General features: G+C 47.2%; 1 protein-coding gene and 1 pseudogene across 1 annotated transcript; both read right to left on the reverse strand.

The window, feature by feature from the left end:
* Nucleotides 1–393: 393 nt before the first annotated feature.
* LOC131559352 (uncharacterized) lies at nt 394–5,886 on the reverse strand (annotated as a pseudogene).
* VIPAS39 (VPS33B interacting protein, apical-basolateral polarity regulator, spe-39 homolog) lies at nt 5,171–18,515 on the reverse strand. The gene is made up of 20 exons (XM_058806701.1): nt 18,470–18,515; nt 18,249–18,341; nt 17,684–17,783; nt 16,248–16,391; nt 15,238–15,276; nt 14,817–14,881; nt 12,736–12,792; nt 11,726–11,818; nt 11,026–11,059; nt 10,483–10,585; nt 10,369–10,396; nt 10,142–10,215; nt 9,514–9,589; nt 9,092–9,226; nt 8,603–8,644; nt 8,115–8,204; nt 7,627–7,713; nt 6,731–6,820; nt 6,313–6,417; nt 5,171–6,046 (listed from the first exon to the last, which is right to left on the reverse strand). The coding sequence occupies exons 2-20, from the start codon at nt 18,339–18,341 to the stop codon at nt 6,026–6,028; spliced, it is 1,476 nt and encodes a 491-aa protein (XP_058662684.1). The 5' UTR covers nt 18,470–18,515; the 3' UTR covers nt 5,171–6,025.
* Between the last annotated feature and the right edge of the window lie 208 nt (nt 18,516–18,723).

An 18,723-nucleotide genomic window follows, 5' to 3' on the forward strand; every position in this document is an offset into this window, starting at 1 on the left:
CACTGCCACTGCAGCTCTTAGACATTTTATTACACCAAACCCATTCCCACATTGTCTTTTTTCTGCAATACTTCATTTGCTTGCAGGAACTAGTGAAGTGGAGGTTGTGGATCAGACTGTACCATTGTCTGTCTTTTACTTCTGCTTCACAGTTGATTTAAAAATACCAAAAAAACCCCAATCATAAACATATTTTAGGCACAAGTGATTGATAAGAACTTCCCAGATGCTTAAGTGAATAGATTTCTCCCAGGCTTCAGGGTCTGCAGACTGGGCTTGCTCTGAAACCCGGATGTAAGATAAATGGCATATACAATAACTGGTGTACAGGTGTGCAGACAGCTGCTCTCAGCAATCAGAATTAAGCAAGGGGTCTAGGTGCACCATGCATAACTAATCCTTGGCCACATAAATTATTTCCTGTGACGCAAAACCAGGTAGGCAATGTTTTATCATGGTAAACAGTACTGTAACACATGATAGATGGTGGCAGAAAGTACAAAAGAATACTGAACTACAGAATTTAGGGAATAAAAATTGCTGTGTCCTGGGTGGATTTGGACAGAGTATCCAGTTGTAAGGTTTTCTGTTGCTGTTTAGGTGGCCTGGAAAGGCCCAGGGATGGCCTTGAAGAGCCCGGCGCTTCAAAGGACGAGGAGAGACTTCTGATCTTGTCTCGGTCTTGGTGTTTATTAATTGTTTATCTAAAAGATTTTCTTTCAGCCCGACAGAGGTCTGCACAGCAAGTCAGCCATGGGCACACTGCACAAGCCCCCGGGGCGGTCACTTATCTTTATACCCTAAGTTACGTGTACAATATTTATCATTTTTCCCCAATACCTTCTACCCTTATTAACCGGTGCACTTTTAGTAATAACCAATCCCAAAGTGCCACCACCACCACAGAAGATGGAGGCCAAGAAGAAGAAGAAGAAGGACAGGACACACCCCAATTCCTCCATCTTACTTCTTTAGACCCCCCTGTACCAAAATCCTAAACCCTGTGTTTTACACTTTAACTAACTTATCCCTTCACCATACACCCAGTGAATTCCTCCCAGTCCTCATACAGGTCTCGTCTCCTGTGTAGGATCAAAGCCCTGCCACCAGACACTTCTGGCAACATTCCAGGACTCCCGAGCCCCCCAAGGGTGGTCTCGGCCTCTCTGCACCTCCATCCTGAGGTGCTGAGATCCCACATCCAGTTACCTGCTTTTTCCCTGAAGGACACATCATATAGTCTGTGGTGATGAGGGTGGAGAGCATCATCACCAGCAAGGAAGTAGAAGGGCTCATGAAGGCCTGGCTCAACAGAAAGAGCACTCCTGACTAAATCATCAGTATGTTGTCAGGATTCAATGGCTTTCTCAAGATCCCTCATGGGGAATAAAAAAATAATAATAAAAAAACCACTGGGTCTGATCCTCTTTAGTTTTTTACACCAAAGCTGCAGCCACTACAAAATAACCATAATTTGGTTTTGTAATTCAGTTCTGTATTGAAGCTGCAATAGAAACACAGTGAAACTGAAGCAGTTCATAGGCCAAGAAGATTATGTAATAAGTAAATTCAGACCAAAAAAAACCCACAAAACAAAACAAACAAAAAAAAAAACCTCAGGTAACCAGGGATAAGCAAGTTTGCTGAACAGTGTAGAGACTGAAACTCATAGAAGAAAATGTGTGCATAAGGTTTTTGGCTGGAAGAGTTTGGAGTCTGAGAGTTAACAGTGCTGGTTGTTGCACTGCTTAGTCCCATGAAAGGGCTGGGACGAGATCTCACCAAAGCATACCTCATGGGCTTCATTAAGGTTTGTGTAGATTTAGAATCATACTCAGCATTTTCCTCTGGAATTTCTGAGAAACTGTTGGAAGCAGCTGTGGATAATGGAGACTTGTCATCCAGTACCACACCAGGCTCCACTGCAGCTGAAGTGAGAGATGTCTTTGGTGCTGAGCCCACACTGCTTTGTAGGACAGTCTCCAGAGGGTGCCTGGTACAGTAGAGTCCCAGGCATCAGTTGGCACCAGACAAGCTCTCTCTTTTCTAGCAGCTGCCTAAAGAGAGACTTTCTCAGTGACATAGCTGTCAGGACAAACCAGGGGAAGGTTCTGGGAAGGGAAAACAAGTGGAAACATTTATTGGCAACAACTGTCCAAAGCAGCTTGCTAACAAGCAGTGGTTTTCTTCAGTGTCTGACTACAAGACTCCTCCTTGGGTCTTTGAGAAACCATCAGAGACTTGAACATAAAATGTTGAAGAATGGCCCTGGAATAGTCCTGCAAAAGCAGGAATCCTTTCCCTCAAGCAGCCTTCCCCTGTCTTAACATTCTCAATAGCCCAGTTCATTAACTGTCATAAGATCATTACACCCAAGAACTGTCTTCTCTAGATATTCCCATACAATTTCTTTTTTTTTTTTTTTTTGCATTCAATGCCCTAGTCTTGATCAGTTGCTTCAAACAACCCTGATAAATAGGATCTAGGGACAAAATAACTCAGTCCAGGTCTTCTGTTGCTAATACATCATCTAAGGTAATTCCTGGGGCAGAGATGTGGTCCTAAGGACAACATGGAGTTCAGCACCTTCCAACCCAACAAGGCAGCCCATGCTTTCTGTGAGATGAGGCAAGCTGCAAAGCAGAGACAAGAAGTACCTCAGCATTCAACTGTCTTTCTCCTCTTGAGTAATTGAAGAGCCAAAATCTTTGCTGACAAAACTCTTGCACACAAAGCTAGGCAAGAAGGTTTTTGCTCTGCACAGATGAGGCAGCATTCAAGAAAGCTGAGGTCATTTGTTCATTTCAATGCCTTCTGGTGAGGCAGATTCAGCCACATGATGCTGTTCAGGCCTGCATAAAAAATGGCCACCATCTATTCATGGAGTTTTATTTTCCTTGCAGGATGAACAAAAATCAAGTATCTATTACCCGTGTGCACAAAGATGTGAAGAGATATTCTCATCTCACACTGCTGGGAGGAATCACACTGACAACCAGATCTGTTTGGTTTGAAACCTCTGATCTAGAACCACTTTAGGTGAGGAATTTTAAAATTAACAGTAACAAGTCTAATATGGCTTGTATTTTATGTAGCTGATACTAATTGAGTAACCAGTATTCCTTGACAGGCTGCACATAAATCATATAACCATTCTGCCATGAGGGCAAGGTGAGCACCAGGGGTGCTTCAGGTGCTCTCAACAACTGCACTAATTACAGGATGGTTGTTGCTATGTTTCAGGGCCCCTTTTGTAGAAACAATGGGTTCGAGTTCCATCCAGTGGTAAAACCCAGAAATTGCAGGATTGAGTCCTGCAGTAAATCCTGTAGTGAAACTGCATGGTGAAAGGTGCACTGTGAATTTTTTTTAAGCCACATGTAAGTTAGTAGCTTTTATGGTGGAGTTTGCTCAGATGCTTTGAGTTCTTTTCACTCTAAGGGAGTTGTATGAGTTCACTGCAGTATGTGAATTTTTTGTGTGTTAAGAATGAGAATTGAGTCTGCCAGCATAAAAAAAAACTGACATAGGGCCACCCATGACATAAAGCTTGTTTGCTCAAAAATTGGTTTTGATAAATGTATAAATACGTAAAAAATCTTATACAGGAGGTGCAGTTGAAATGATTTTCACTGCACATCCTGGCCAGAATAAAGTAATGCAACTCACTGCCACCTCAAAGATAGGGTCAGAGTTTAATTTCTTCCTGAGTTTGGTGACAGTTTCAGGCCCAGGCTGTGAAATGACATGGTAAATTTTTCTTGAGGGCAGGGATGGAGGTGTCAAGGCTTACACACAGTGACAGGACAAATGGTAGCATGTGTGACAGGAGGCAGCAGAGGAACACAATGTCCTCCCAGGCCACCAGCTCAGCATTGTTATAAATGCATGTAAAGCTCTGCTTCTGCAGGGCTATTGCACTAAGCAAGGTGAAAGGGACTCAAAAGCTCAGAGAGAAAGCAGAGCTATGAACCAGCACACTTCTAGGCACCAGAACACATTTACCTGTGCTCTGCCACATGCAGGTGAAACACAAACCACTGCTACCAGACTGGTAGCAGTCTGCCTGCCCAAAGTGGCACAGAGGGACTTTGGTGGCTGCCCATCACTGGTCTTACATAGCAAAGGGCAGCAGCAGAGTCACCCAAATGAATAAATATGCAAAGAACTCAGCTGCTTGGCCCAGTCCTTGCAGGCAGATTTAAGTCTTTAGCTGAAACAGCTGATCCTTGGGAATCTGGCTAGTTTTCAAAAGCTATTTAATAAACCCTGTTTCGTCTCTTCCCTGGAGATGATTAGAAAGAGGATTTTATTCCAACATCTCCCTGGAGGACCATTCTCCCTATTTGTCTTATCTAAGAGTTTATGGGGTTATATGACTTTGTATGCAGCCTGTAGACAACATCTGTTTATTCAATTACTATGAGCTACACAAAATACAAGCTGTATTAGACTTGTTACTATTGACTTTAGCATCCCTCAGCTAAAATGGCCCTAGATCAAGGGCAGTCTTATCAATTTGTCCAAGTATGTGATGACAGGGAGTAAAGAAAGAGACCCAGACTCTTCAGTGGTGCTCAGTGATGACAAGGAGCACTGGACATAAACTGAAATGTGCTGGTACATCTGAAGACACAAACTCACCTTTTACTGTGAGTATTGCCAAATTCAGAACAGATTTTCCAGAGAAGCTGAATTGATACTGAAAACCCACACAGCCACGGTCCTGGTCTGCCTGTTCCAGGTGATCCTGCTAAAGCATGAGTAGACTAAATGATCAAGAGGTCCCTTCCAACCCAAATGATTCTGTTAGAAAAAAACCAAACACCAACAGGAAAAAAAAAAAAAAAAAAAAAAGACAGTTCATCGTGCATCAGGGAGGCTGGAATCCAAATCTACTGTCTTTGTGTGACCCTCTGTGGCAGCAAACTCTCCTACAAACTCTAAAATTAACTCATCTGTGCTGATAGCACTGAAGGTGTTAAATAAGGTACTGCTGCAAGCAATGTGACTCCATAGTGACATGCACTGTGCTTTTCAGAATATTAAAAAACATCCTACAACTCCTTTTGTGGGAGGTGATAAATTGCTCAGGATTAACACACAAGAGTGACAATGTGCTTAGTGGGGAAAGGAAAGAAACAGGCCAAGGAGAAAGAGACAACTTTATTTACAGAATTGAAGCGAGGTCTGAAAGGATGAAGCCAGCAGCTGCCTGAGGAGTTGTGTTTCTGAGAAAGTGCATTTCAATCCTTCCTGGCATAACACTTTCTGAGAAAAGAGCTGCTGGGGTAGCAGGTTTGTGTCAACTGAGAGAGCTTCCTACTTGCTCTCCATCCAACCCATATGGACTCTGACCACCTCTACACTAGGTATTTCCCTGATAAAGGGATCTTCCAAATGCTGCAGAGTGCTAGCAGAAGGATACTGGCAGAGGTTGCTGTCCTGGCTCTCTGAATGACTTCTTTTCCTAGAGTGAGCCAGAATTAAAAAAAGAAAAAAAAATGCAAGTGGTCCTTTGCCTCCCAGCACTTTCACACAGGGAGAACATGGTCCAGGTAGGTTTCACTCCAGACACAGCCATGATTAGTGATGCCCAAGCCAGCTTGACTGTTACAGGGACTGGTCAGCACTCTCTGTTGGAGAGACTCACAAATGTGACTGACATGCTCCTCTTGCAAGAACAAGCCCAGGCACCACCCAGAGCAAACATTCATCTTGCTGTGCCCAGCAACTTCCCTCCATACACACAAGTGATGCCTGGCTTACAGCCAGGTCAAATACAATCAGATTCCAAAAAGAATCAACCCTGCTGGATCAGTACCATGGTTTTGCCAGCCACAGTTTAGTAGCTGTCTTCAACCACCCGGAGCACCATGGTCCCATTGGGCACGGGCACCCACTGTCACCGACGAACGCTGATCATGCAATGAGTAGCAACACAGCTGCTCTCTTGGCTCTGCACTGGGTTCTGCAGTTCCCTCTTTCAGTGACAAGGTGATGGCCAAGGCTGTTCCACAGGTGTTCAGTTCTTCCACCGGATTTGCTAGAAGAGGGAACAAGACACAACTAACAGCAATGCTGAACACCGAGCCCTAGGGGCCAACTTAGTGACTCCCAATTCCTGACAAGGACAGCTACAGCCAGAGCGTACCATTTCTATCAGTATAACCACTCATTCCTACCCTGAATGCAAACAAAAGATTAGCTTCCCAGCAGGGATAGAAAGTGCATAGGACAGCCATGCCCCTACACCTAATCTCTACCTGTTTCTGGTGAGAGTGTCTGGAAAAAAGAGTAAGCATTTCTTACCATGTTGCTGAGAATGCTGTTTATCTTCTCTTCCTCTGCAGAGCCCCGCTCCACCTTGCCTTTATATGCTGTCAGCTGCATACGATCCTTTAGATCCCGGTAGGTCTAGATAAAGGGCAAAACCAGCACCCAGCTGAGAGAAAGGGACACTTCAGTGGTTACATGGTGTCCTGCAGATGGCAGGGCAACTCTACAAACCCCCATGCAGTTCCCAACACAGAAGAATTTCACAGCACAAATGCTAGGAGCCACTCTCCTGGCTCATGGACTTCTACTGGGAACCTTAGCATTTTTCCCAGGCCACAGGGATAAACAAACACCACCAGGCACATGACAGAAGTGGCACATGACAGAGAACAGAAAAGCTAGAGAGACAAAGCAGGCCTGTGTCCCAACTCTTCACACAGCAGCAACCTACCTCTATGACAACATCATGGCACTTGTATTTGGTAGCGAGGTTCAGCCGGGTCTCCACATCTTCCACCAGGCGCACGTATTCCTGCAGCACCTGTGAGAGACAGAAGAGAGTGTCAGCTCCCTTCTGCAGGTATGTCCTGCCTCATTCCCTCGCCCAGTCCCAAAACCTTTCAAGGTTGCTGGTCACACAGAGTTGGCCCCTTCTTTAGGGAACAAGTGACCTCAAGAGCTTTGGCTGCAAAAAATTTTCTCCCTACAGTGGCAAGCAGCATCTCTGTATTCTTCTCATGTCACCTTCCTTTTTTGTCTTATTTCCAAGAGAATATTCCTGTTCAGTGAAGCTGGCCTTCTGCCTTGCCTGCCTGACTTCCAACATTTGGGAATTGCCTGCTACTGTACCCTTAGGTCATATTTAAAAACTGACTGATGGACCCCACTGCCTGCAAAAACATTTTCCCAGGGGACCTTACCATTTCCCTGAGTAGCCTGAAGTCTGTTCTCCTCATGTCCAGACCTGAGGTTTTGGTGGCACTTTTCCTCCTATCAACAGAATGTTAGGCTACCTCATTGCTACGGATCAGGTTAACCATTGCCAGCCAGATTAAGAAAGAGAAAATTTAATGTAGCAAAGAAAGGTGGCAACGCACATGGGAAGAGAGTTCCCAGCCAACTTTGGCCAGCTGCCCCTCCTGTAGTCAGAGCTAGGACCCAGCCCTCAATACCACCCACATCTTCTGTTGAGGCACGGGTCACTCAGCTGTGTGCTGTGCCCACCTGGCAAAGCCAAAAGATCAGCAAGCTTCTCCCACTTCCAGCTAGGAAGCAGCTCACCTGAGGAGTCATTCATACACCAAATCCCAACAAAGAGCAGGTCATTAGCAGGGGTTCCTGCCTCACCTGCACTGGAGCATTGTTCCTCTGCAAGATCTCCACCACCCGGTGGAAGCCAATAGGTGCCTTCTTCTTGGTGTAACCCAGCCAGTTCTGAAATGAACCAAACATATGTTAACCCAAAAGCATAATCCTTCCAGCCACAAGAAAATTAGTTTTTTTTTTCTCCCAGTGCCAGCACCATACTCCACAGCCATCACATGCACCCCACTGCAGAGCCCTTCAGGCAGTGGCTCGGCACAGGCTGGCTGCAATCCCTTTGGTAGCAGAGCTCAGGGGCAGCCCCCTTCTCTGACCTTACTGCTGCAGCCAAGCCAGGCCCAGCAGAGGTCTCAGGCAGGGAGAGGAGGAAAGTATTGCAACACTCAGCAGCAGAGGTGCTGGGCCCTGCTGAAATAAAACCAGTCTGTCCAGTAACTCCAGAACAAGCCAGCTATCAGTAGCAGATGCCAGAACTTGGGACTGTGTCCCCAGCAAGGCTTTCTGCAGCTCACCTTGGTGGTAAGGAGGGCATCCACATCACCCCAGGCCCGCAGCTTGGCACGGGCTGCCAGGGCAGTCAGCACATACTGCTTATCAGGAATCTGCAAGGCAGAAAGCTGCAGTCAGAACAGTAACACAGCTCAGAAGGTCTTTGTGGGCTGGACATGAATGCCATCTGCCCCAGCTCTGTCAGGACCTACACCAACACCCAGGCAAAGAGGCAAGGTGCTGCCTGATGCCATACACAGCACTGCAGAGACTAGGGAGTGGGGATTTGCAAGTGCTGCTGCAGACAGGGTACATCCATTGAAATTCTCCACATGGCTCCCAGTTGCCTTTCTGAGACTCCAGAAGGGCCCTGCTCAAAATGGATGCCATGGTCTCCTCCCTAACTCAGTGCTGAGCCCCTCAGATTCCTCCTACTGAGCTCCTTCATTACATACAGTTTGTCTGTGCATGTTTTCAGCTAGTGCTGCCACAACACGGGAGACTCACGCACCTTAAATGTCTTCTTCAGGTTGGTGGGGCTGCTGAACATTCCCTAGAGAAAGCAGACAAGTCAGTGCAAACTCAGAAGGGCAGGCCACAGCAGGGGTTCAGACACCTGTTATAAGGCATCTGCCTTGCACAGAGTCAATCTTCTCAAGATTTTACTGCTTTTTGTTCATGTCAGTGCCACAGGAGGAAGCAGATGGCAGAAGAGAGCAACTATCCCATCCCATTAGCTATCTGGTCTGGTTTTCCTGCATCCTCAACTGGTGCATCACCAGTATCACGCAGCTCAGCCTCATGGGATTTACAGTGGTTTCTAGGGGCAACTCCCTGACAAACGGTGCCAGGTTGAATGTCTTGGAGCACAAAGCCCCAAACTGGTGCCAGGAGACAAAGTCTCTCTTCCTTTTTCTCCTTAATATACCACAGCTTGACCACCTCACATCTCGAGGGCTACAAGGATGAGATGCAACCTTACCTTCTGCCACATCCTCACCTCAGCCTCCGTGTAGTGGTAGAAACAGGAATAGAAGAGGGTGGTCACTAGTGGCATGTTGAGAATTGAAGCCTTGCGAGGATATTTCCGAAACAGCTCTGACTGCCCAGCCATCTCCAAGTGCCGATCATTAGCCTGCAGAATCAGCAAGACAGACGGGGAACATAAGCCCAGATAACTGCCTGTATAGCTGTGGGATAGAGACCTAGAGACCATTGTGACAGCAGTGTGCAAGCACATCCCCAACATGCTATCAAGTCTCAGATCTGGTATTTCACATGTGCCTGGCACAGCAGCCTGAACAGCAATTACAAATACACTAGCCAGGGCAGGCTGCTTAAATCCAAAGTGGTGTAAGTCAGGGACAGCAAGAGATCTCACAGGTAGTCCCAGCCACCTCCTGACCAGCAGAGATTTCATACCTCAATGATGATCTGTCGCTCCAACAGGGTATAATGGTCTTGGATGTGGGAGGTATCCTCAGCTGAAAATGGCAGCCTGGCCAGACATGAAGGAAAGAGACACTGTGACAAGCTCTGAAGTACAGAATCCTTCATTTACTTCTAACTACTCTTGGAAGAATTTTTTTCTACCAAACAAGCTCCCATTCTTCCCATCTTGAATGGCTACTCATGTTTCTGACCCACTGCCCTCTCCAACTGGCTCTCTCCTAGACAGGCTCCAGAGAAAGAAACATTATGTGGTACCTTTCACAGAATAACCCAAAGTGGATGCTACCAACTTCCTCAAGTGCTCGGGCACCCAGACTTTCATCCATCACAATCTGAAGGGTCAATGATCAGAGAGTCCCTTGAAGCATCTTTCTTCCTGAATTACCAGCAAAAGCTGCTGGACTAGTGAGGACCACAAATGATTCCTCTCTGGTCTACACTGTACCCACAACACTACTCCCACTCCCCCACTAAAGGAAAATCAACATCAGCTCTCAACCCATATAAGCCATGGCACTGGCACAGAGGCTTAATTTTCTTCACTACCACCTTCTGTGAAGAATCCACATCCCTCCCCTGCTTTTGCATTTTTTCTTACCCAATGCAACCTTTCAGAAATTCCCTCCTTTTTTCTACATCCTGGATGTTCAAATGCTCCCGGTACTGAGACAGCTGGAGGGAGAGAAAGAAGCAGTGTGTTCTCATGGATTTGGGAGATACAGTATTTCCAGAGGGTGAAATGGGGACAAAAAGCTGATTCCCACACACTCTGCAACCAGCCTCCCACCCTGCAGTAAGGGAGTTTATACTCCTGGGAATACTCACAGCAACTTCCTCAGTCCTGTCTAAGAACCTGCAAAAGGGAATTGGAATCATTAACCTGGAGGCAGGTTCCTAGCAGTGTGTTCAGCCTGCCACAGGATGGATCAACAGCCTCACCTGAGCAGATCCAGAAGGAACTTCTGCTCCCCTGTCTCTCTGAGGAAATGGATCAGATGGCACAAGGCCACCTGCCGCACCTCCAGCTCCCGAAACAGGATCTCTGCAGGGGAGAGTTTATGTACAGATGGGTAAGGTAAGATAGCACTACCAAGCAGAGGGGACTTAGCACAGTGCATGGAGCCATTGGCAGGATTCATCAACTTCATCACATCTCAAATCACAGTGATGGGAGGCTGGAGCACAGAAGAGCCCAATCACTGGGCTGACAGCTGAATTCACAGCCAAGTGCTACCTCTAGAGAATAGTTTTCATTCATCCCATCACCACCACCCACCACTGCTTAAAGCTCCTCTCTGGAGCCTTTGTAGGCATCACCATCCCCACTGCCTCCTACATTACACTTGCTACAAAAATATTTCATGCTTAGTAAAAAAGCAATACCCCAGATGCTCTCTTTGTAACTTGTACCCTGTGAAGAAATCACTCCCTCCATCCTTCAGTGAAACAGACTACAGAAATCCCAGCCCCAGCCATGCTCACCTCTCCTCAGCGTCCGTTTCAGGAATATCAGGACCTGTGAGCACAGCCAGACAGGTCAGAATTAAGACAGACAAACAAACAGCACACTGGTCAAGGCCTAGAGAAGTTTTTGCAAAGGGCCTCTGAAAACTCAACTCTTATAGAACTGAACTTAATTCTGGTACCCACAACACCCAGGACAAGCAGTGAGCCTGGGCCACAGCTGCCTAGATTCTTGCCTAAGCTCCTGCTCTGGAGTTTAGATAAGTGAGACCAAAATTTACAAAGGAAAATCTTTCCATGCAAAATACAAAGGAATTAAAAGACCCAGATGAAGTAAGCTCTAACACAATCCCATTTCCTCTCTGATATTTTAAAAGCCAGAAAAACTGGTGAGGTTCCAGATCCCAAATGCCAGGTCCCAGATTTTCTGTGCTGAAATGAGCAGATTAAACCTTGACCTTCAAGAAGTAGGTGCAAAAATCTGTAAGGCTGATGGATCAGAGTCCTTATTATTAGCATCAATTCTGCAGAGTGGCAGGAAAGACAGCAGGAATACAGAATTTCCCAGTCTTTAGCTTTGACACTTCTAATAACTGTTTGAACTAAAGAACACCCCCCAGTCCTGCAAGAGCAGGTGGCCAGCTGACTGCATTCTCACAAGCACTCTCTGTGGGGCCACCCACAAGTCCCAGCCCTGTACAGCCCCAGCAGGACTCACAGCTGTAATGACATTCCCATCATGCCCTGCCACAGCTTCATCCAAGAGCACCAGCTTGTCCTGCAGGGAGCGAAATCTCTCTAGAGAGCAGACCTAGAGATAGAACAGGAAGAAGGAGGCATGTGGGACATGAGACAATCCTCAGGCTGAATCCAAGCTATTATTCATTCCTCTCCCATAAGCCCTTCAGCAACATGAATAACTGCCCTCCCAATGAGTGGAGAAATTCTCATTTAGCTGAAACCACATGCACACATAATCCCTGGAAATCTGTCCACAGGGGTTGCAGTCAACCCTCATTACTGCCCAGTCTAGGACAGCAGACAATGTACATTCAGCACAAACACCCTTGTAACAAGACAAAACTTTCCTGTACACCACAAACCACTAGCCCTGACAAGAGGAGGGAACTCTACAAGCCCCTTTCCACAAAGGGCACCAGATAAGTAGAGTCATAACTCTTTCTCCCTTCTTCTTACCCCACATCTGTGGCCCCTCTCAGCCTTTAGCTCACCTCAGCATTTGAGGAGATATATGCAGAGTGAAACCACAATCTCCCTATGTGTTCACTGCACACCGAGGCAGCTGAGACTAAGATTACAGCTCTAGTGAAACTATTTCTGTCTTCCTCCCTCCATTTGCCACCAAGTGAGAATGGAGATAAAGCCCCACCCTCTCAGATTTTTAAAATAAATCCAGCCCCAGGGAGCAGAAAGGGTAGAAAGGGACACAGCAGTACAGATACCTACTGTCAGAGCCTTGCTGAGGGGATAACTCAAGTTAACAAAGCAACAAAACCCTGAAGTTCTGCTGCTCCTGAGCTAGTGTGATCCCAGCACTGCCACCTGGCAAAGTAACAGACAGGCAGAGCACCATCCCTGCTAGGTGCTGCAAGCAACACAGATCCCCTCCTTGCTCCCACAATAGCCAGGAGCACAGCAAAGTGCAAAGCATTTTGGGACCACCCACCCTCCATCTCTTACAAGCAGGTGGGAGTGCAAAGTCCTTACCTTGCCCCTCTGCATTCTCCTGACTGTATCTTTGGGGCTCCAGTCACCACTGTAATCCTGCCACAAGAGAAATAAAGCACTCTTAAGCTTCAGATCATTTCAGCAATCTCCAAGCTGCTTTCCACTTCTGCTGCATCAGTGCTGGCCTACATATAGCTACTCACACTGATCATCCAGCTGCTCCAGGAGAGGTGTTAGTAGAATGTATATGTACATTTTTCAGGTGCAAATGTTGAGCCCTCAGACTCTGCATGTGCTGGTGTGGAGGGAAGCTAAAGGCCCATATGTTAACACAGCATTTCTAGTGCCTCAGTAAGATCTGTCATCATATCCTTTATAAGTAGTGCATTGCATCAGGTTGTTTCCTTGCAAACTATGTTGCTTTCAGGACAAACAAAATACTTGCAAAACAGACTAACCCAAAACTGAAGGGCAAGGAGTTAGTTTCTTGTTACAATTCAGACAGACTTCTGCTGGTGAGCTTTCCACAGGAGCGTGGAGAACAGGGACAACAGCCTCAGGCAAGCACCTGGGGAGCTGCACAAGACAAGGACAGTGTGACAAGGACATTGAAGCCTGGAGGAGGACCACCTTAAGGTCACTGCTGCAACGACCAGAATTTTGCCCCTGCAGCAGGCAGACACTATGATCTGAAGCACTGGATAAAAAGTGATGGTGGCCCAGGCCACTCCTAACTCCATAAAGTCATCTCATCTAGGTCTCTGTGAGGCCCTCAAGCCAGTAGTTGCAATTCAGCTTTCTGCCTCAAAAGGCCCAGAGAAAGGAAGCAACAAGAACCAGCTCTGAGGACACTGAATTTTAAATCCATTGAAGATTTATTGAAAGCCCAAATCTAAGGATGAAAGGTCTGGCCCAGTCCTACTGGGAGACCTCTGTGCATGAGTCTCTCAAAGCAATGTGCAGCTGAGTGTCAAATATCCTGAGCACCAGATCTCCCTCCAGCACCTCTGGCCAGAGGCATCTTCTCAGCCTGTCACTGTCAGGACACTCATCAAAAGCTGCTACTAGCTTTCCCTTTTTTGTCCCACCCCTATTTGCACTTAAGAGGCTGTATAATCCTCCTCCTTCCCGTTTCACTGCTTCTGCAGGCCCAGAACAGAACACAACAGGGCACTCTTGTTTCTCCTGCTGTGCTTTGAGGAAGTGCTGTCTGTTAGGTTTTGTCATTAATGGCTAACTGACAAAATACACCAGTCTGGGGAGGATCAGATGGCCAAGGACAGGTGGAGCATGAACCCTGGCAGCTCAAGGATGCAAGTGCCAGCTACTGGAGGAGACTGGGGTCTGGGATTCAGCTACAAAACAAACCAGATGTCCAAGACCAGCTACTGGAGGGACCCATACAGCATGTGTATGTTCCATTAGTGGAGCTGGTCAGCCAGTGAGGAAGCTCAGGATGAAGCTTGAGTGTTCTCTGTATGTGTCTATTCACAAAGGCATTGGTCTGTCTGTGTTAATCTGTGCAGACACCTGTGTTAGTATTGTGCATGCTGTCTCTGCAGGAAATATAAGCTCAGTCCTGTTACTGCCTGGACCTAGGGACATGGGACCACAATCTCACACCTAGTAAGAGGAATCCATGTAGTCCCAAAATCCTCTAGATTCTCTAACACTTACCACTGCATATCTGGTAGACAAACATTCCTGCCAACTGAAACACCGCCTCTGCACAACTCCCTCTGTATTGTCCCAGTGATTCATGAACAAGAAATTTCAAAACTTTCATATTTAAAAAAATGTAAAAACCACATGTGATGCCAGTTTATCTGACCTGACATGAAAGCAGCTTACAGACAAAGCACTATTTTGAAATCCTTTCCACAAAGACAGCTAGGCTATTCATTAAAAGGAGTAACCAAAACCAAGACCCCCTGCAATGCTCCATACTTCTGTGCAAAAAGAGAGAATGCTTAAATTACTGCAAGGCTGCATTTTGCAGCTCCCTGTCCTATTCCCTGCATTGCCCTGTTCTGTCTGAAACAGCAACTAATCACCTCCCATGAAACCAGTAGAGTAGGAAGTCCACTAATCTTGGTGTAAAACAAGCACAGGCTGCTCACCTTGTACTCAGCTTTCGGCCTGCGCAGCTCTGGGGCATAGTTTTTAACTCCTGTGTCAGTGAGAGCTGAGAGGAAAAGGCATACATGAGTAGTGCATAAAAATCCTGATTCACATCCACTTCCAAACCCATCCCTTTCTTGGTTTTCATGGCAGAAGACCCAAACTTCGGCATCAAATGGCAATACAGCATTACTCTAAAACAGTTTTCAGTTGTACATAAGTAATTACCCCAAATCATCATGCCAATTCTTTAATTTCCTTGAGGAAAGAACGAGCCACAATTCAACTTTTAGATAGCACATGATTCAGTTTCCCTTCTTGCATCATAAGGCAGATGACACTTCCCTTTTTTTTTTGGAAATGCTTAGTTTCATGTAAATCTGCACCCCTCCCAGGATGAGGCAGGGCCCCAAAACTTACCATCTGAAAGGGACTGGAAACTTGAGAGTTTGTTTCGTCCTGAAATAAAAACACTGATGAGACACTGTCACTTCACCAGCAGCATCTCCTGCACAGGGAACATAAGCCTAGACTGCAGCCAGTTTACTGCAGCTATAGAACAAGCCTCCCTGTAGTGATTCACACCACACCAGCACAGTGGGGCTCACCTCTTACATTCTAAGGTGCTGAAGTTGTCTGTGGCATTGCAAACCATACCACTCTCCATCCCTATCTGCTCTCTTGGTGCTGAGGCCAGTAGAGGTTACACCTGAATTCACTCATCTACCTACAGAGCAGAGACTCAAGCACATAGCACTGCAACATAGGCCATGGCAACATGGACAGCTCCAGCCACCAGGGCTGCAATTTGGATGCCTTTCTTCATCACCTTATTGTCATAGTTGAGAGTAAAAAACACCCCAGAGAAAGAGAGACAAAGTAAAAGCTGCTTTGTTGTCTTGCTGTGTGAGAACAGAGCTGAACTCTTGCAAGCTGTGTGTGTTTGCCCACAGCCTGCTGCACAGCTCCCCTCACAACCAGCTACGCTGCCACTGCTGCTGTCATGTGTTTGCTGAACCAACACCAACACAGCCAGCTGAGTTCCAAATAAAGCATAATCAATCTGTCTTCTATTCACAACTCAAAATCAAATGAGGGGTACATGGGTCAAGCCAGTCCCTTTGCAACCTGGTCCTTTCCACCAACCAAATGGATTGCCACACAGTGCTGTGCTCTACCCTGCTGTTCTCTGGAACCTGGATTTTAAGAAGCCGTAATCTCCAAAGCCCCTTCCCACTCCACAAAAACACGTGATCTACTGCACCAGACAGTCTTCAATTTCTGACCAGAGAGCAATACACTTCCATCCTGAGGAGATGGGAGCTTCCCTGTTTTGCAATACTTCAGATGAAACAATTTACATAACACATTGCCCCTTGACAGTCTCAAAGGAAAACACATTTGTCAATATGGCATATACTGAACCTCACCTTTGAACAGGCTGCTTAGGGAGTAGGAAGAAGCTTGTTTGGGAAGAGCAGCATAGGAGGAAGAGCCTTTCTGCAGGCTGGAGTCTCGGCCATCCAGGGAGGTAGTGCTGCCAGAGGCTGTTTCTTTGATTGACCAGGAGATACCTGTGTGCAGACATGTCATTTTTATCCCAGAAAGTCTGTACAGAACGATCTTCTGGCACAGCAGAAACATTACCAGATGTGTGCTGGTCAGTTCTGCACTAGCACATCAAGGTAAGCCTGACCCTCAGCACTAAGTAGACACAGTGCATCCATCTCTCCTTGCAGAATTGCAGTCTCATACAATGCTGCTTGGTAAGCAGTGGCACATTGTCCTCCAGAAATGGCTGGTTTCAGCAACATTGTACATCTGGCTATGGCTTGTGTGAAAGGAATACACAGACACCCCCACCTTTTATGGACTATTGCATGAGGCAAAGCATGGTCCTTGTAGCAAAAATACAAAGCAAGACAGAGACCCTGGCCTAGCTCCAACTGCAGAAGCCTAAGAGCATGCTTTCCTCAACACTGAAGACTAAGATAGTTTTCCTTCCCACACAGACAAAACAGCTCTCAGTGTGCATCTGCTGCTGGCAACAATGCGTCTCCCTCCTGCCTGTTCCATACAGTTTCCCCTTGTTTTCACACAGCTGCACAACACATGTATTTTAGGATCAGGATGACAGACAAAAAAAAAAACAAAATAGGTGAAGAGACCCTGGGTGGGAAAAGAAAGCAGAGGGAAGAGCTACAGTAAAGGACAAGAAGATCAGTCTCTGAAGATCCTTTGGGTGACCCATATAAAAATTTTCATGGTTTGGCACTGGCTAGCAAGTGTTACAATTCTGTGGGACATGAACTCAAAAGCACAGCACACAGGATTGTGTGTGGGCCATGAACTCACTCCCATCATCACTAGAAACACATCTGCTAAATGTTTACAGTTCCCTTTCAAATTTTAAGTGTCAATCTATAAGCACACATGAAACCTTGGATATCTGCTTAAAATGCTGTGGGGCCAAAACACAGAAACTTTAAATAGTGCCATTTCAGACAGTGATGTGAAGGAAATGATCACCTAGAATCTCACAGGCCACCTGAACAAGACAAGTATCAGATCATAACCACCAAAATACCTGCTCTGAGCTTGGCTACATATTAGAAAAAACACAGTGAATTCCCTCCACTTGTCTGCACTCCTCTTTTTTAACACAATTCATGCTTCTGCTCACCCTCTTTTCAGTGGACCTGCTCAGGTAAATCAAGGAGCTCACATTGTGACCTGGGAGACTTGAATCAGATTAGATATGCAGGATTGGATAGCAAATAATACTCCTGACTTAAGTGACTTGACTTAAGCAGCAATTTTAAACTCCCTCTGTCTCAAAGATATTTTGCACTACTGCTGCACTTACTTCCCACAGGTTCTCCACTCCAGCTGACCCTCTCGAGGTCGTCATCATCATCATCGACAATATCCCGAAGGCTGTTCACTGCCCGTTTGGATTCCTTCAGCTACACACAAAAGAGCGACCTTGTATAAGGACCATCAGAATTGCAGAATGCACTTCATTTCCTACTATCATCAAACATCTCCCAAAGAATTTCGAATACAGCTTCTTCAGCTTCCATTGTTTCTTCTCGGGATGGCATTTTAGTCCTGTAGCTATGCAGCAGACATAGGAGCCCTTCCTCACCACTGGGAGCCCCAAGGACACCTGCATGGACACCAACAGCTCAGCCGGCGGGAGATGCGGTTGGTGCGTGGCCGAGGAAGCGCGTCCTCATGAGATCTGGGACTGGCTACCATGGAGAGAGACGGGAGCCCTGGGTACCCTCCGCAGCGGGCAGGAGGTGACAATCACCGACACAACACCGACCCTCCGCGATGCGCAGGGCCGAGACCCGCGCTGGGACGGCTACGGGGGCGCACCCGGCGAGGGTGTCGGAGCGGCAGCTCCAGGGCCGGACCCTCCCTACCTGCGAGAGCTCGTCATCCTCATCGTCAAAGGTGAAGGCCCGGAACTTGGAGCTGTGCCAGTACTCCTCCTCGTCCGCCCGCACCCTGCTCATCTGCAAAGGCACCGCGCGGCTGCCTCAGCACAGGGAGGGATGGAGGGAGGGAGCGGCAGCCTCGGGGTTATCGCCACCCCTGCCCCAGGTCCAGGTCCCGGCCCCGCCGCCCCCGGCCCCTCTCTCACCTCGCCGCCCCTCCCGCGCCAGCAGCGCTCACAGCAGGGCAGCGCGGGGTGGGGCAGCCGCGCCCGGAGCACGCCGGGACATGTAGTTCTCCCGCTGGGCGCGGCGCGGCCGCTCCTCGTTCACGCACTACGAGTCCCGGCGTGCCCCGCAGGCCGCAGTGACTTGCCTTCGGACTACCAGTCACAGCGGGCTGCGAGTGCGGCGGAGCGGTGTCTGGGCCGGTGTCTGGGCTCTGGGAACTGTGGGCTGACTC

Source organism: Ammospiza caudacuta, chromosome 6, assembly GCF_027887145.1.
Source record: "Ammospiza caudacuta isolate bAmmCau1 chromosome 6, bAmmCau1.pri, whole genome shotgun sequence".
In the NCBI taxonomy this organism is placed as follows: domain Eukaryota; kingdom Metazoa; phylum Chordata; class Aves; order Passeriformes; family Passerellidae; genus Ammospiza; species Ammospiza caudacuta.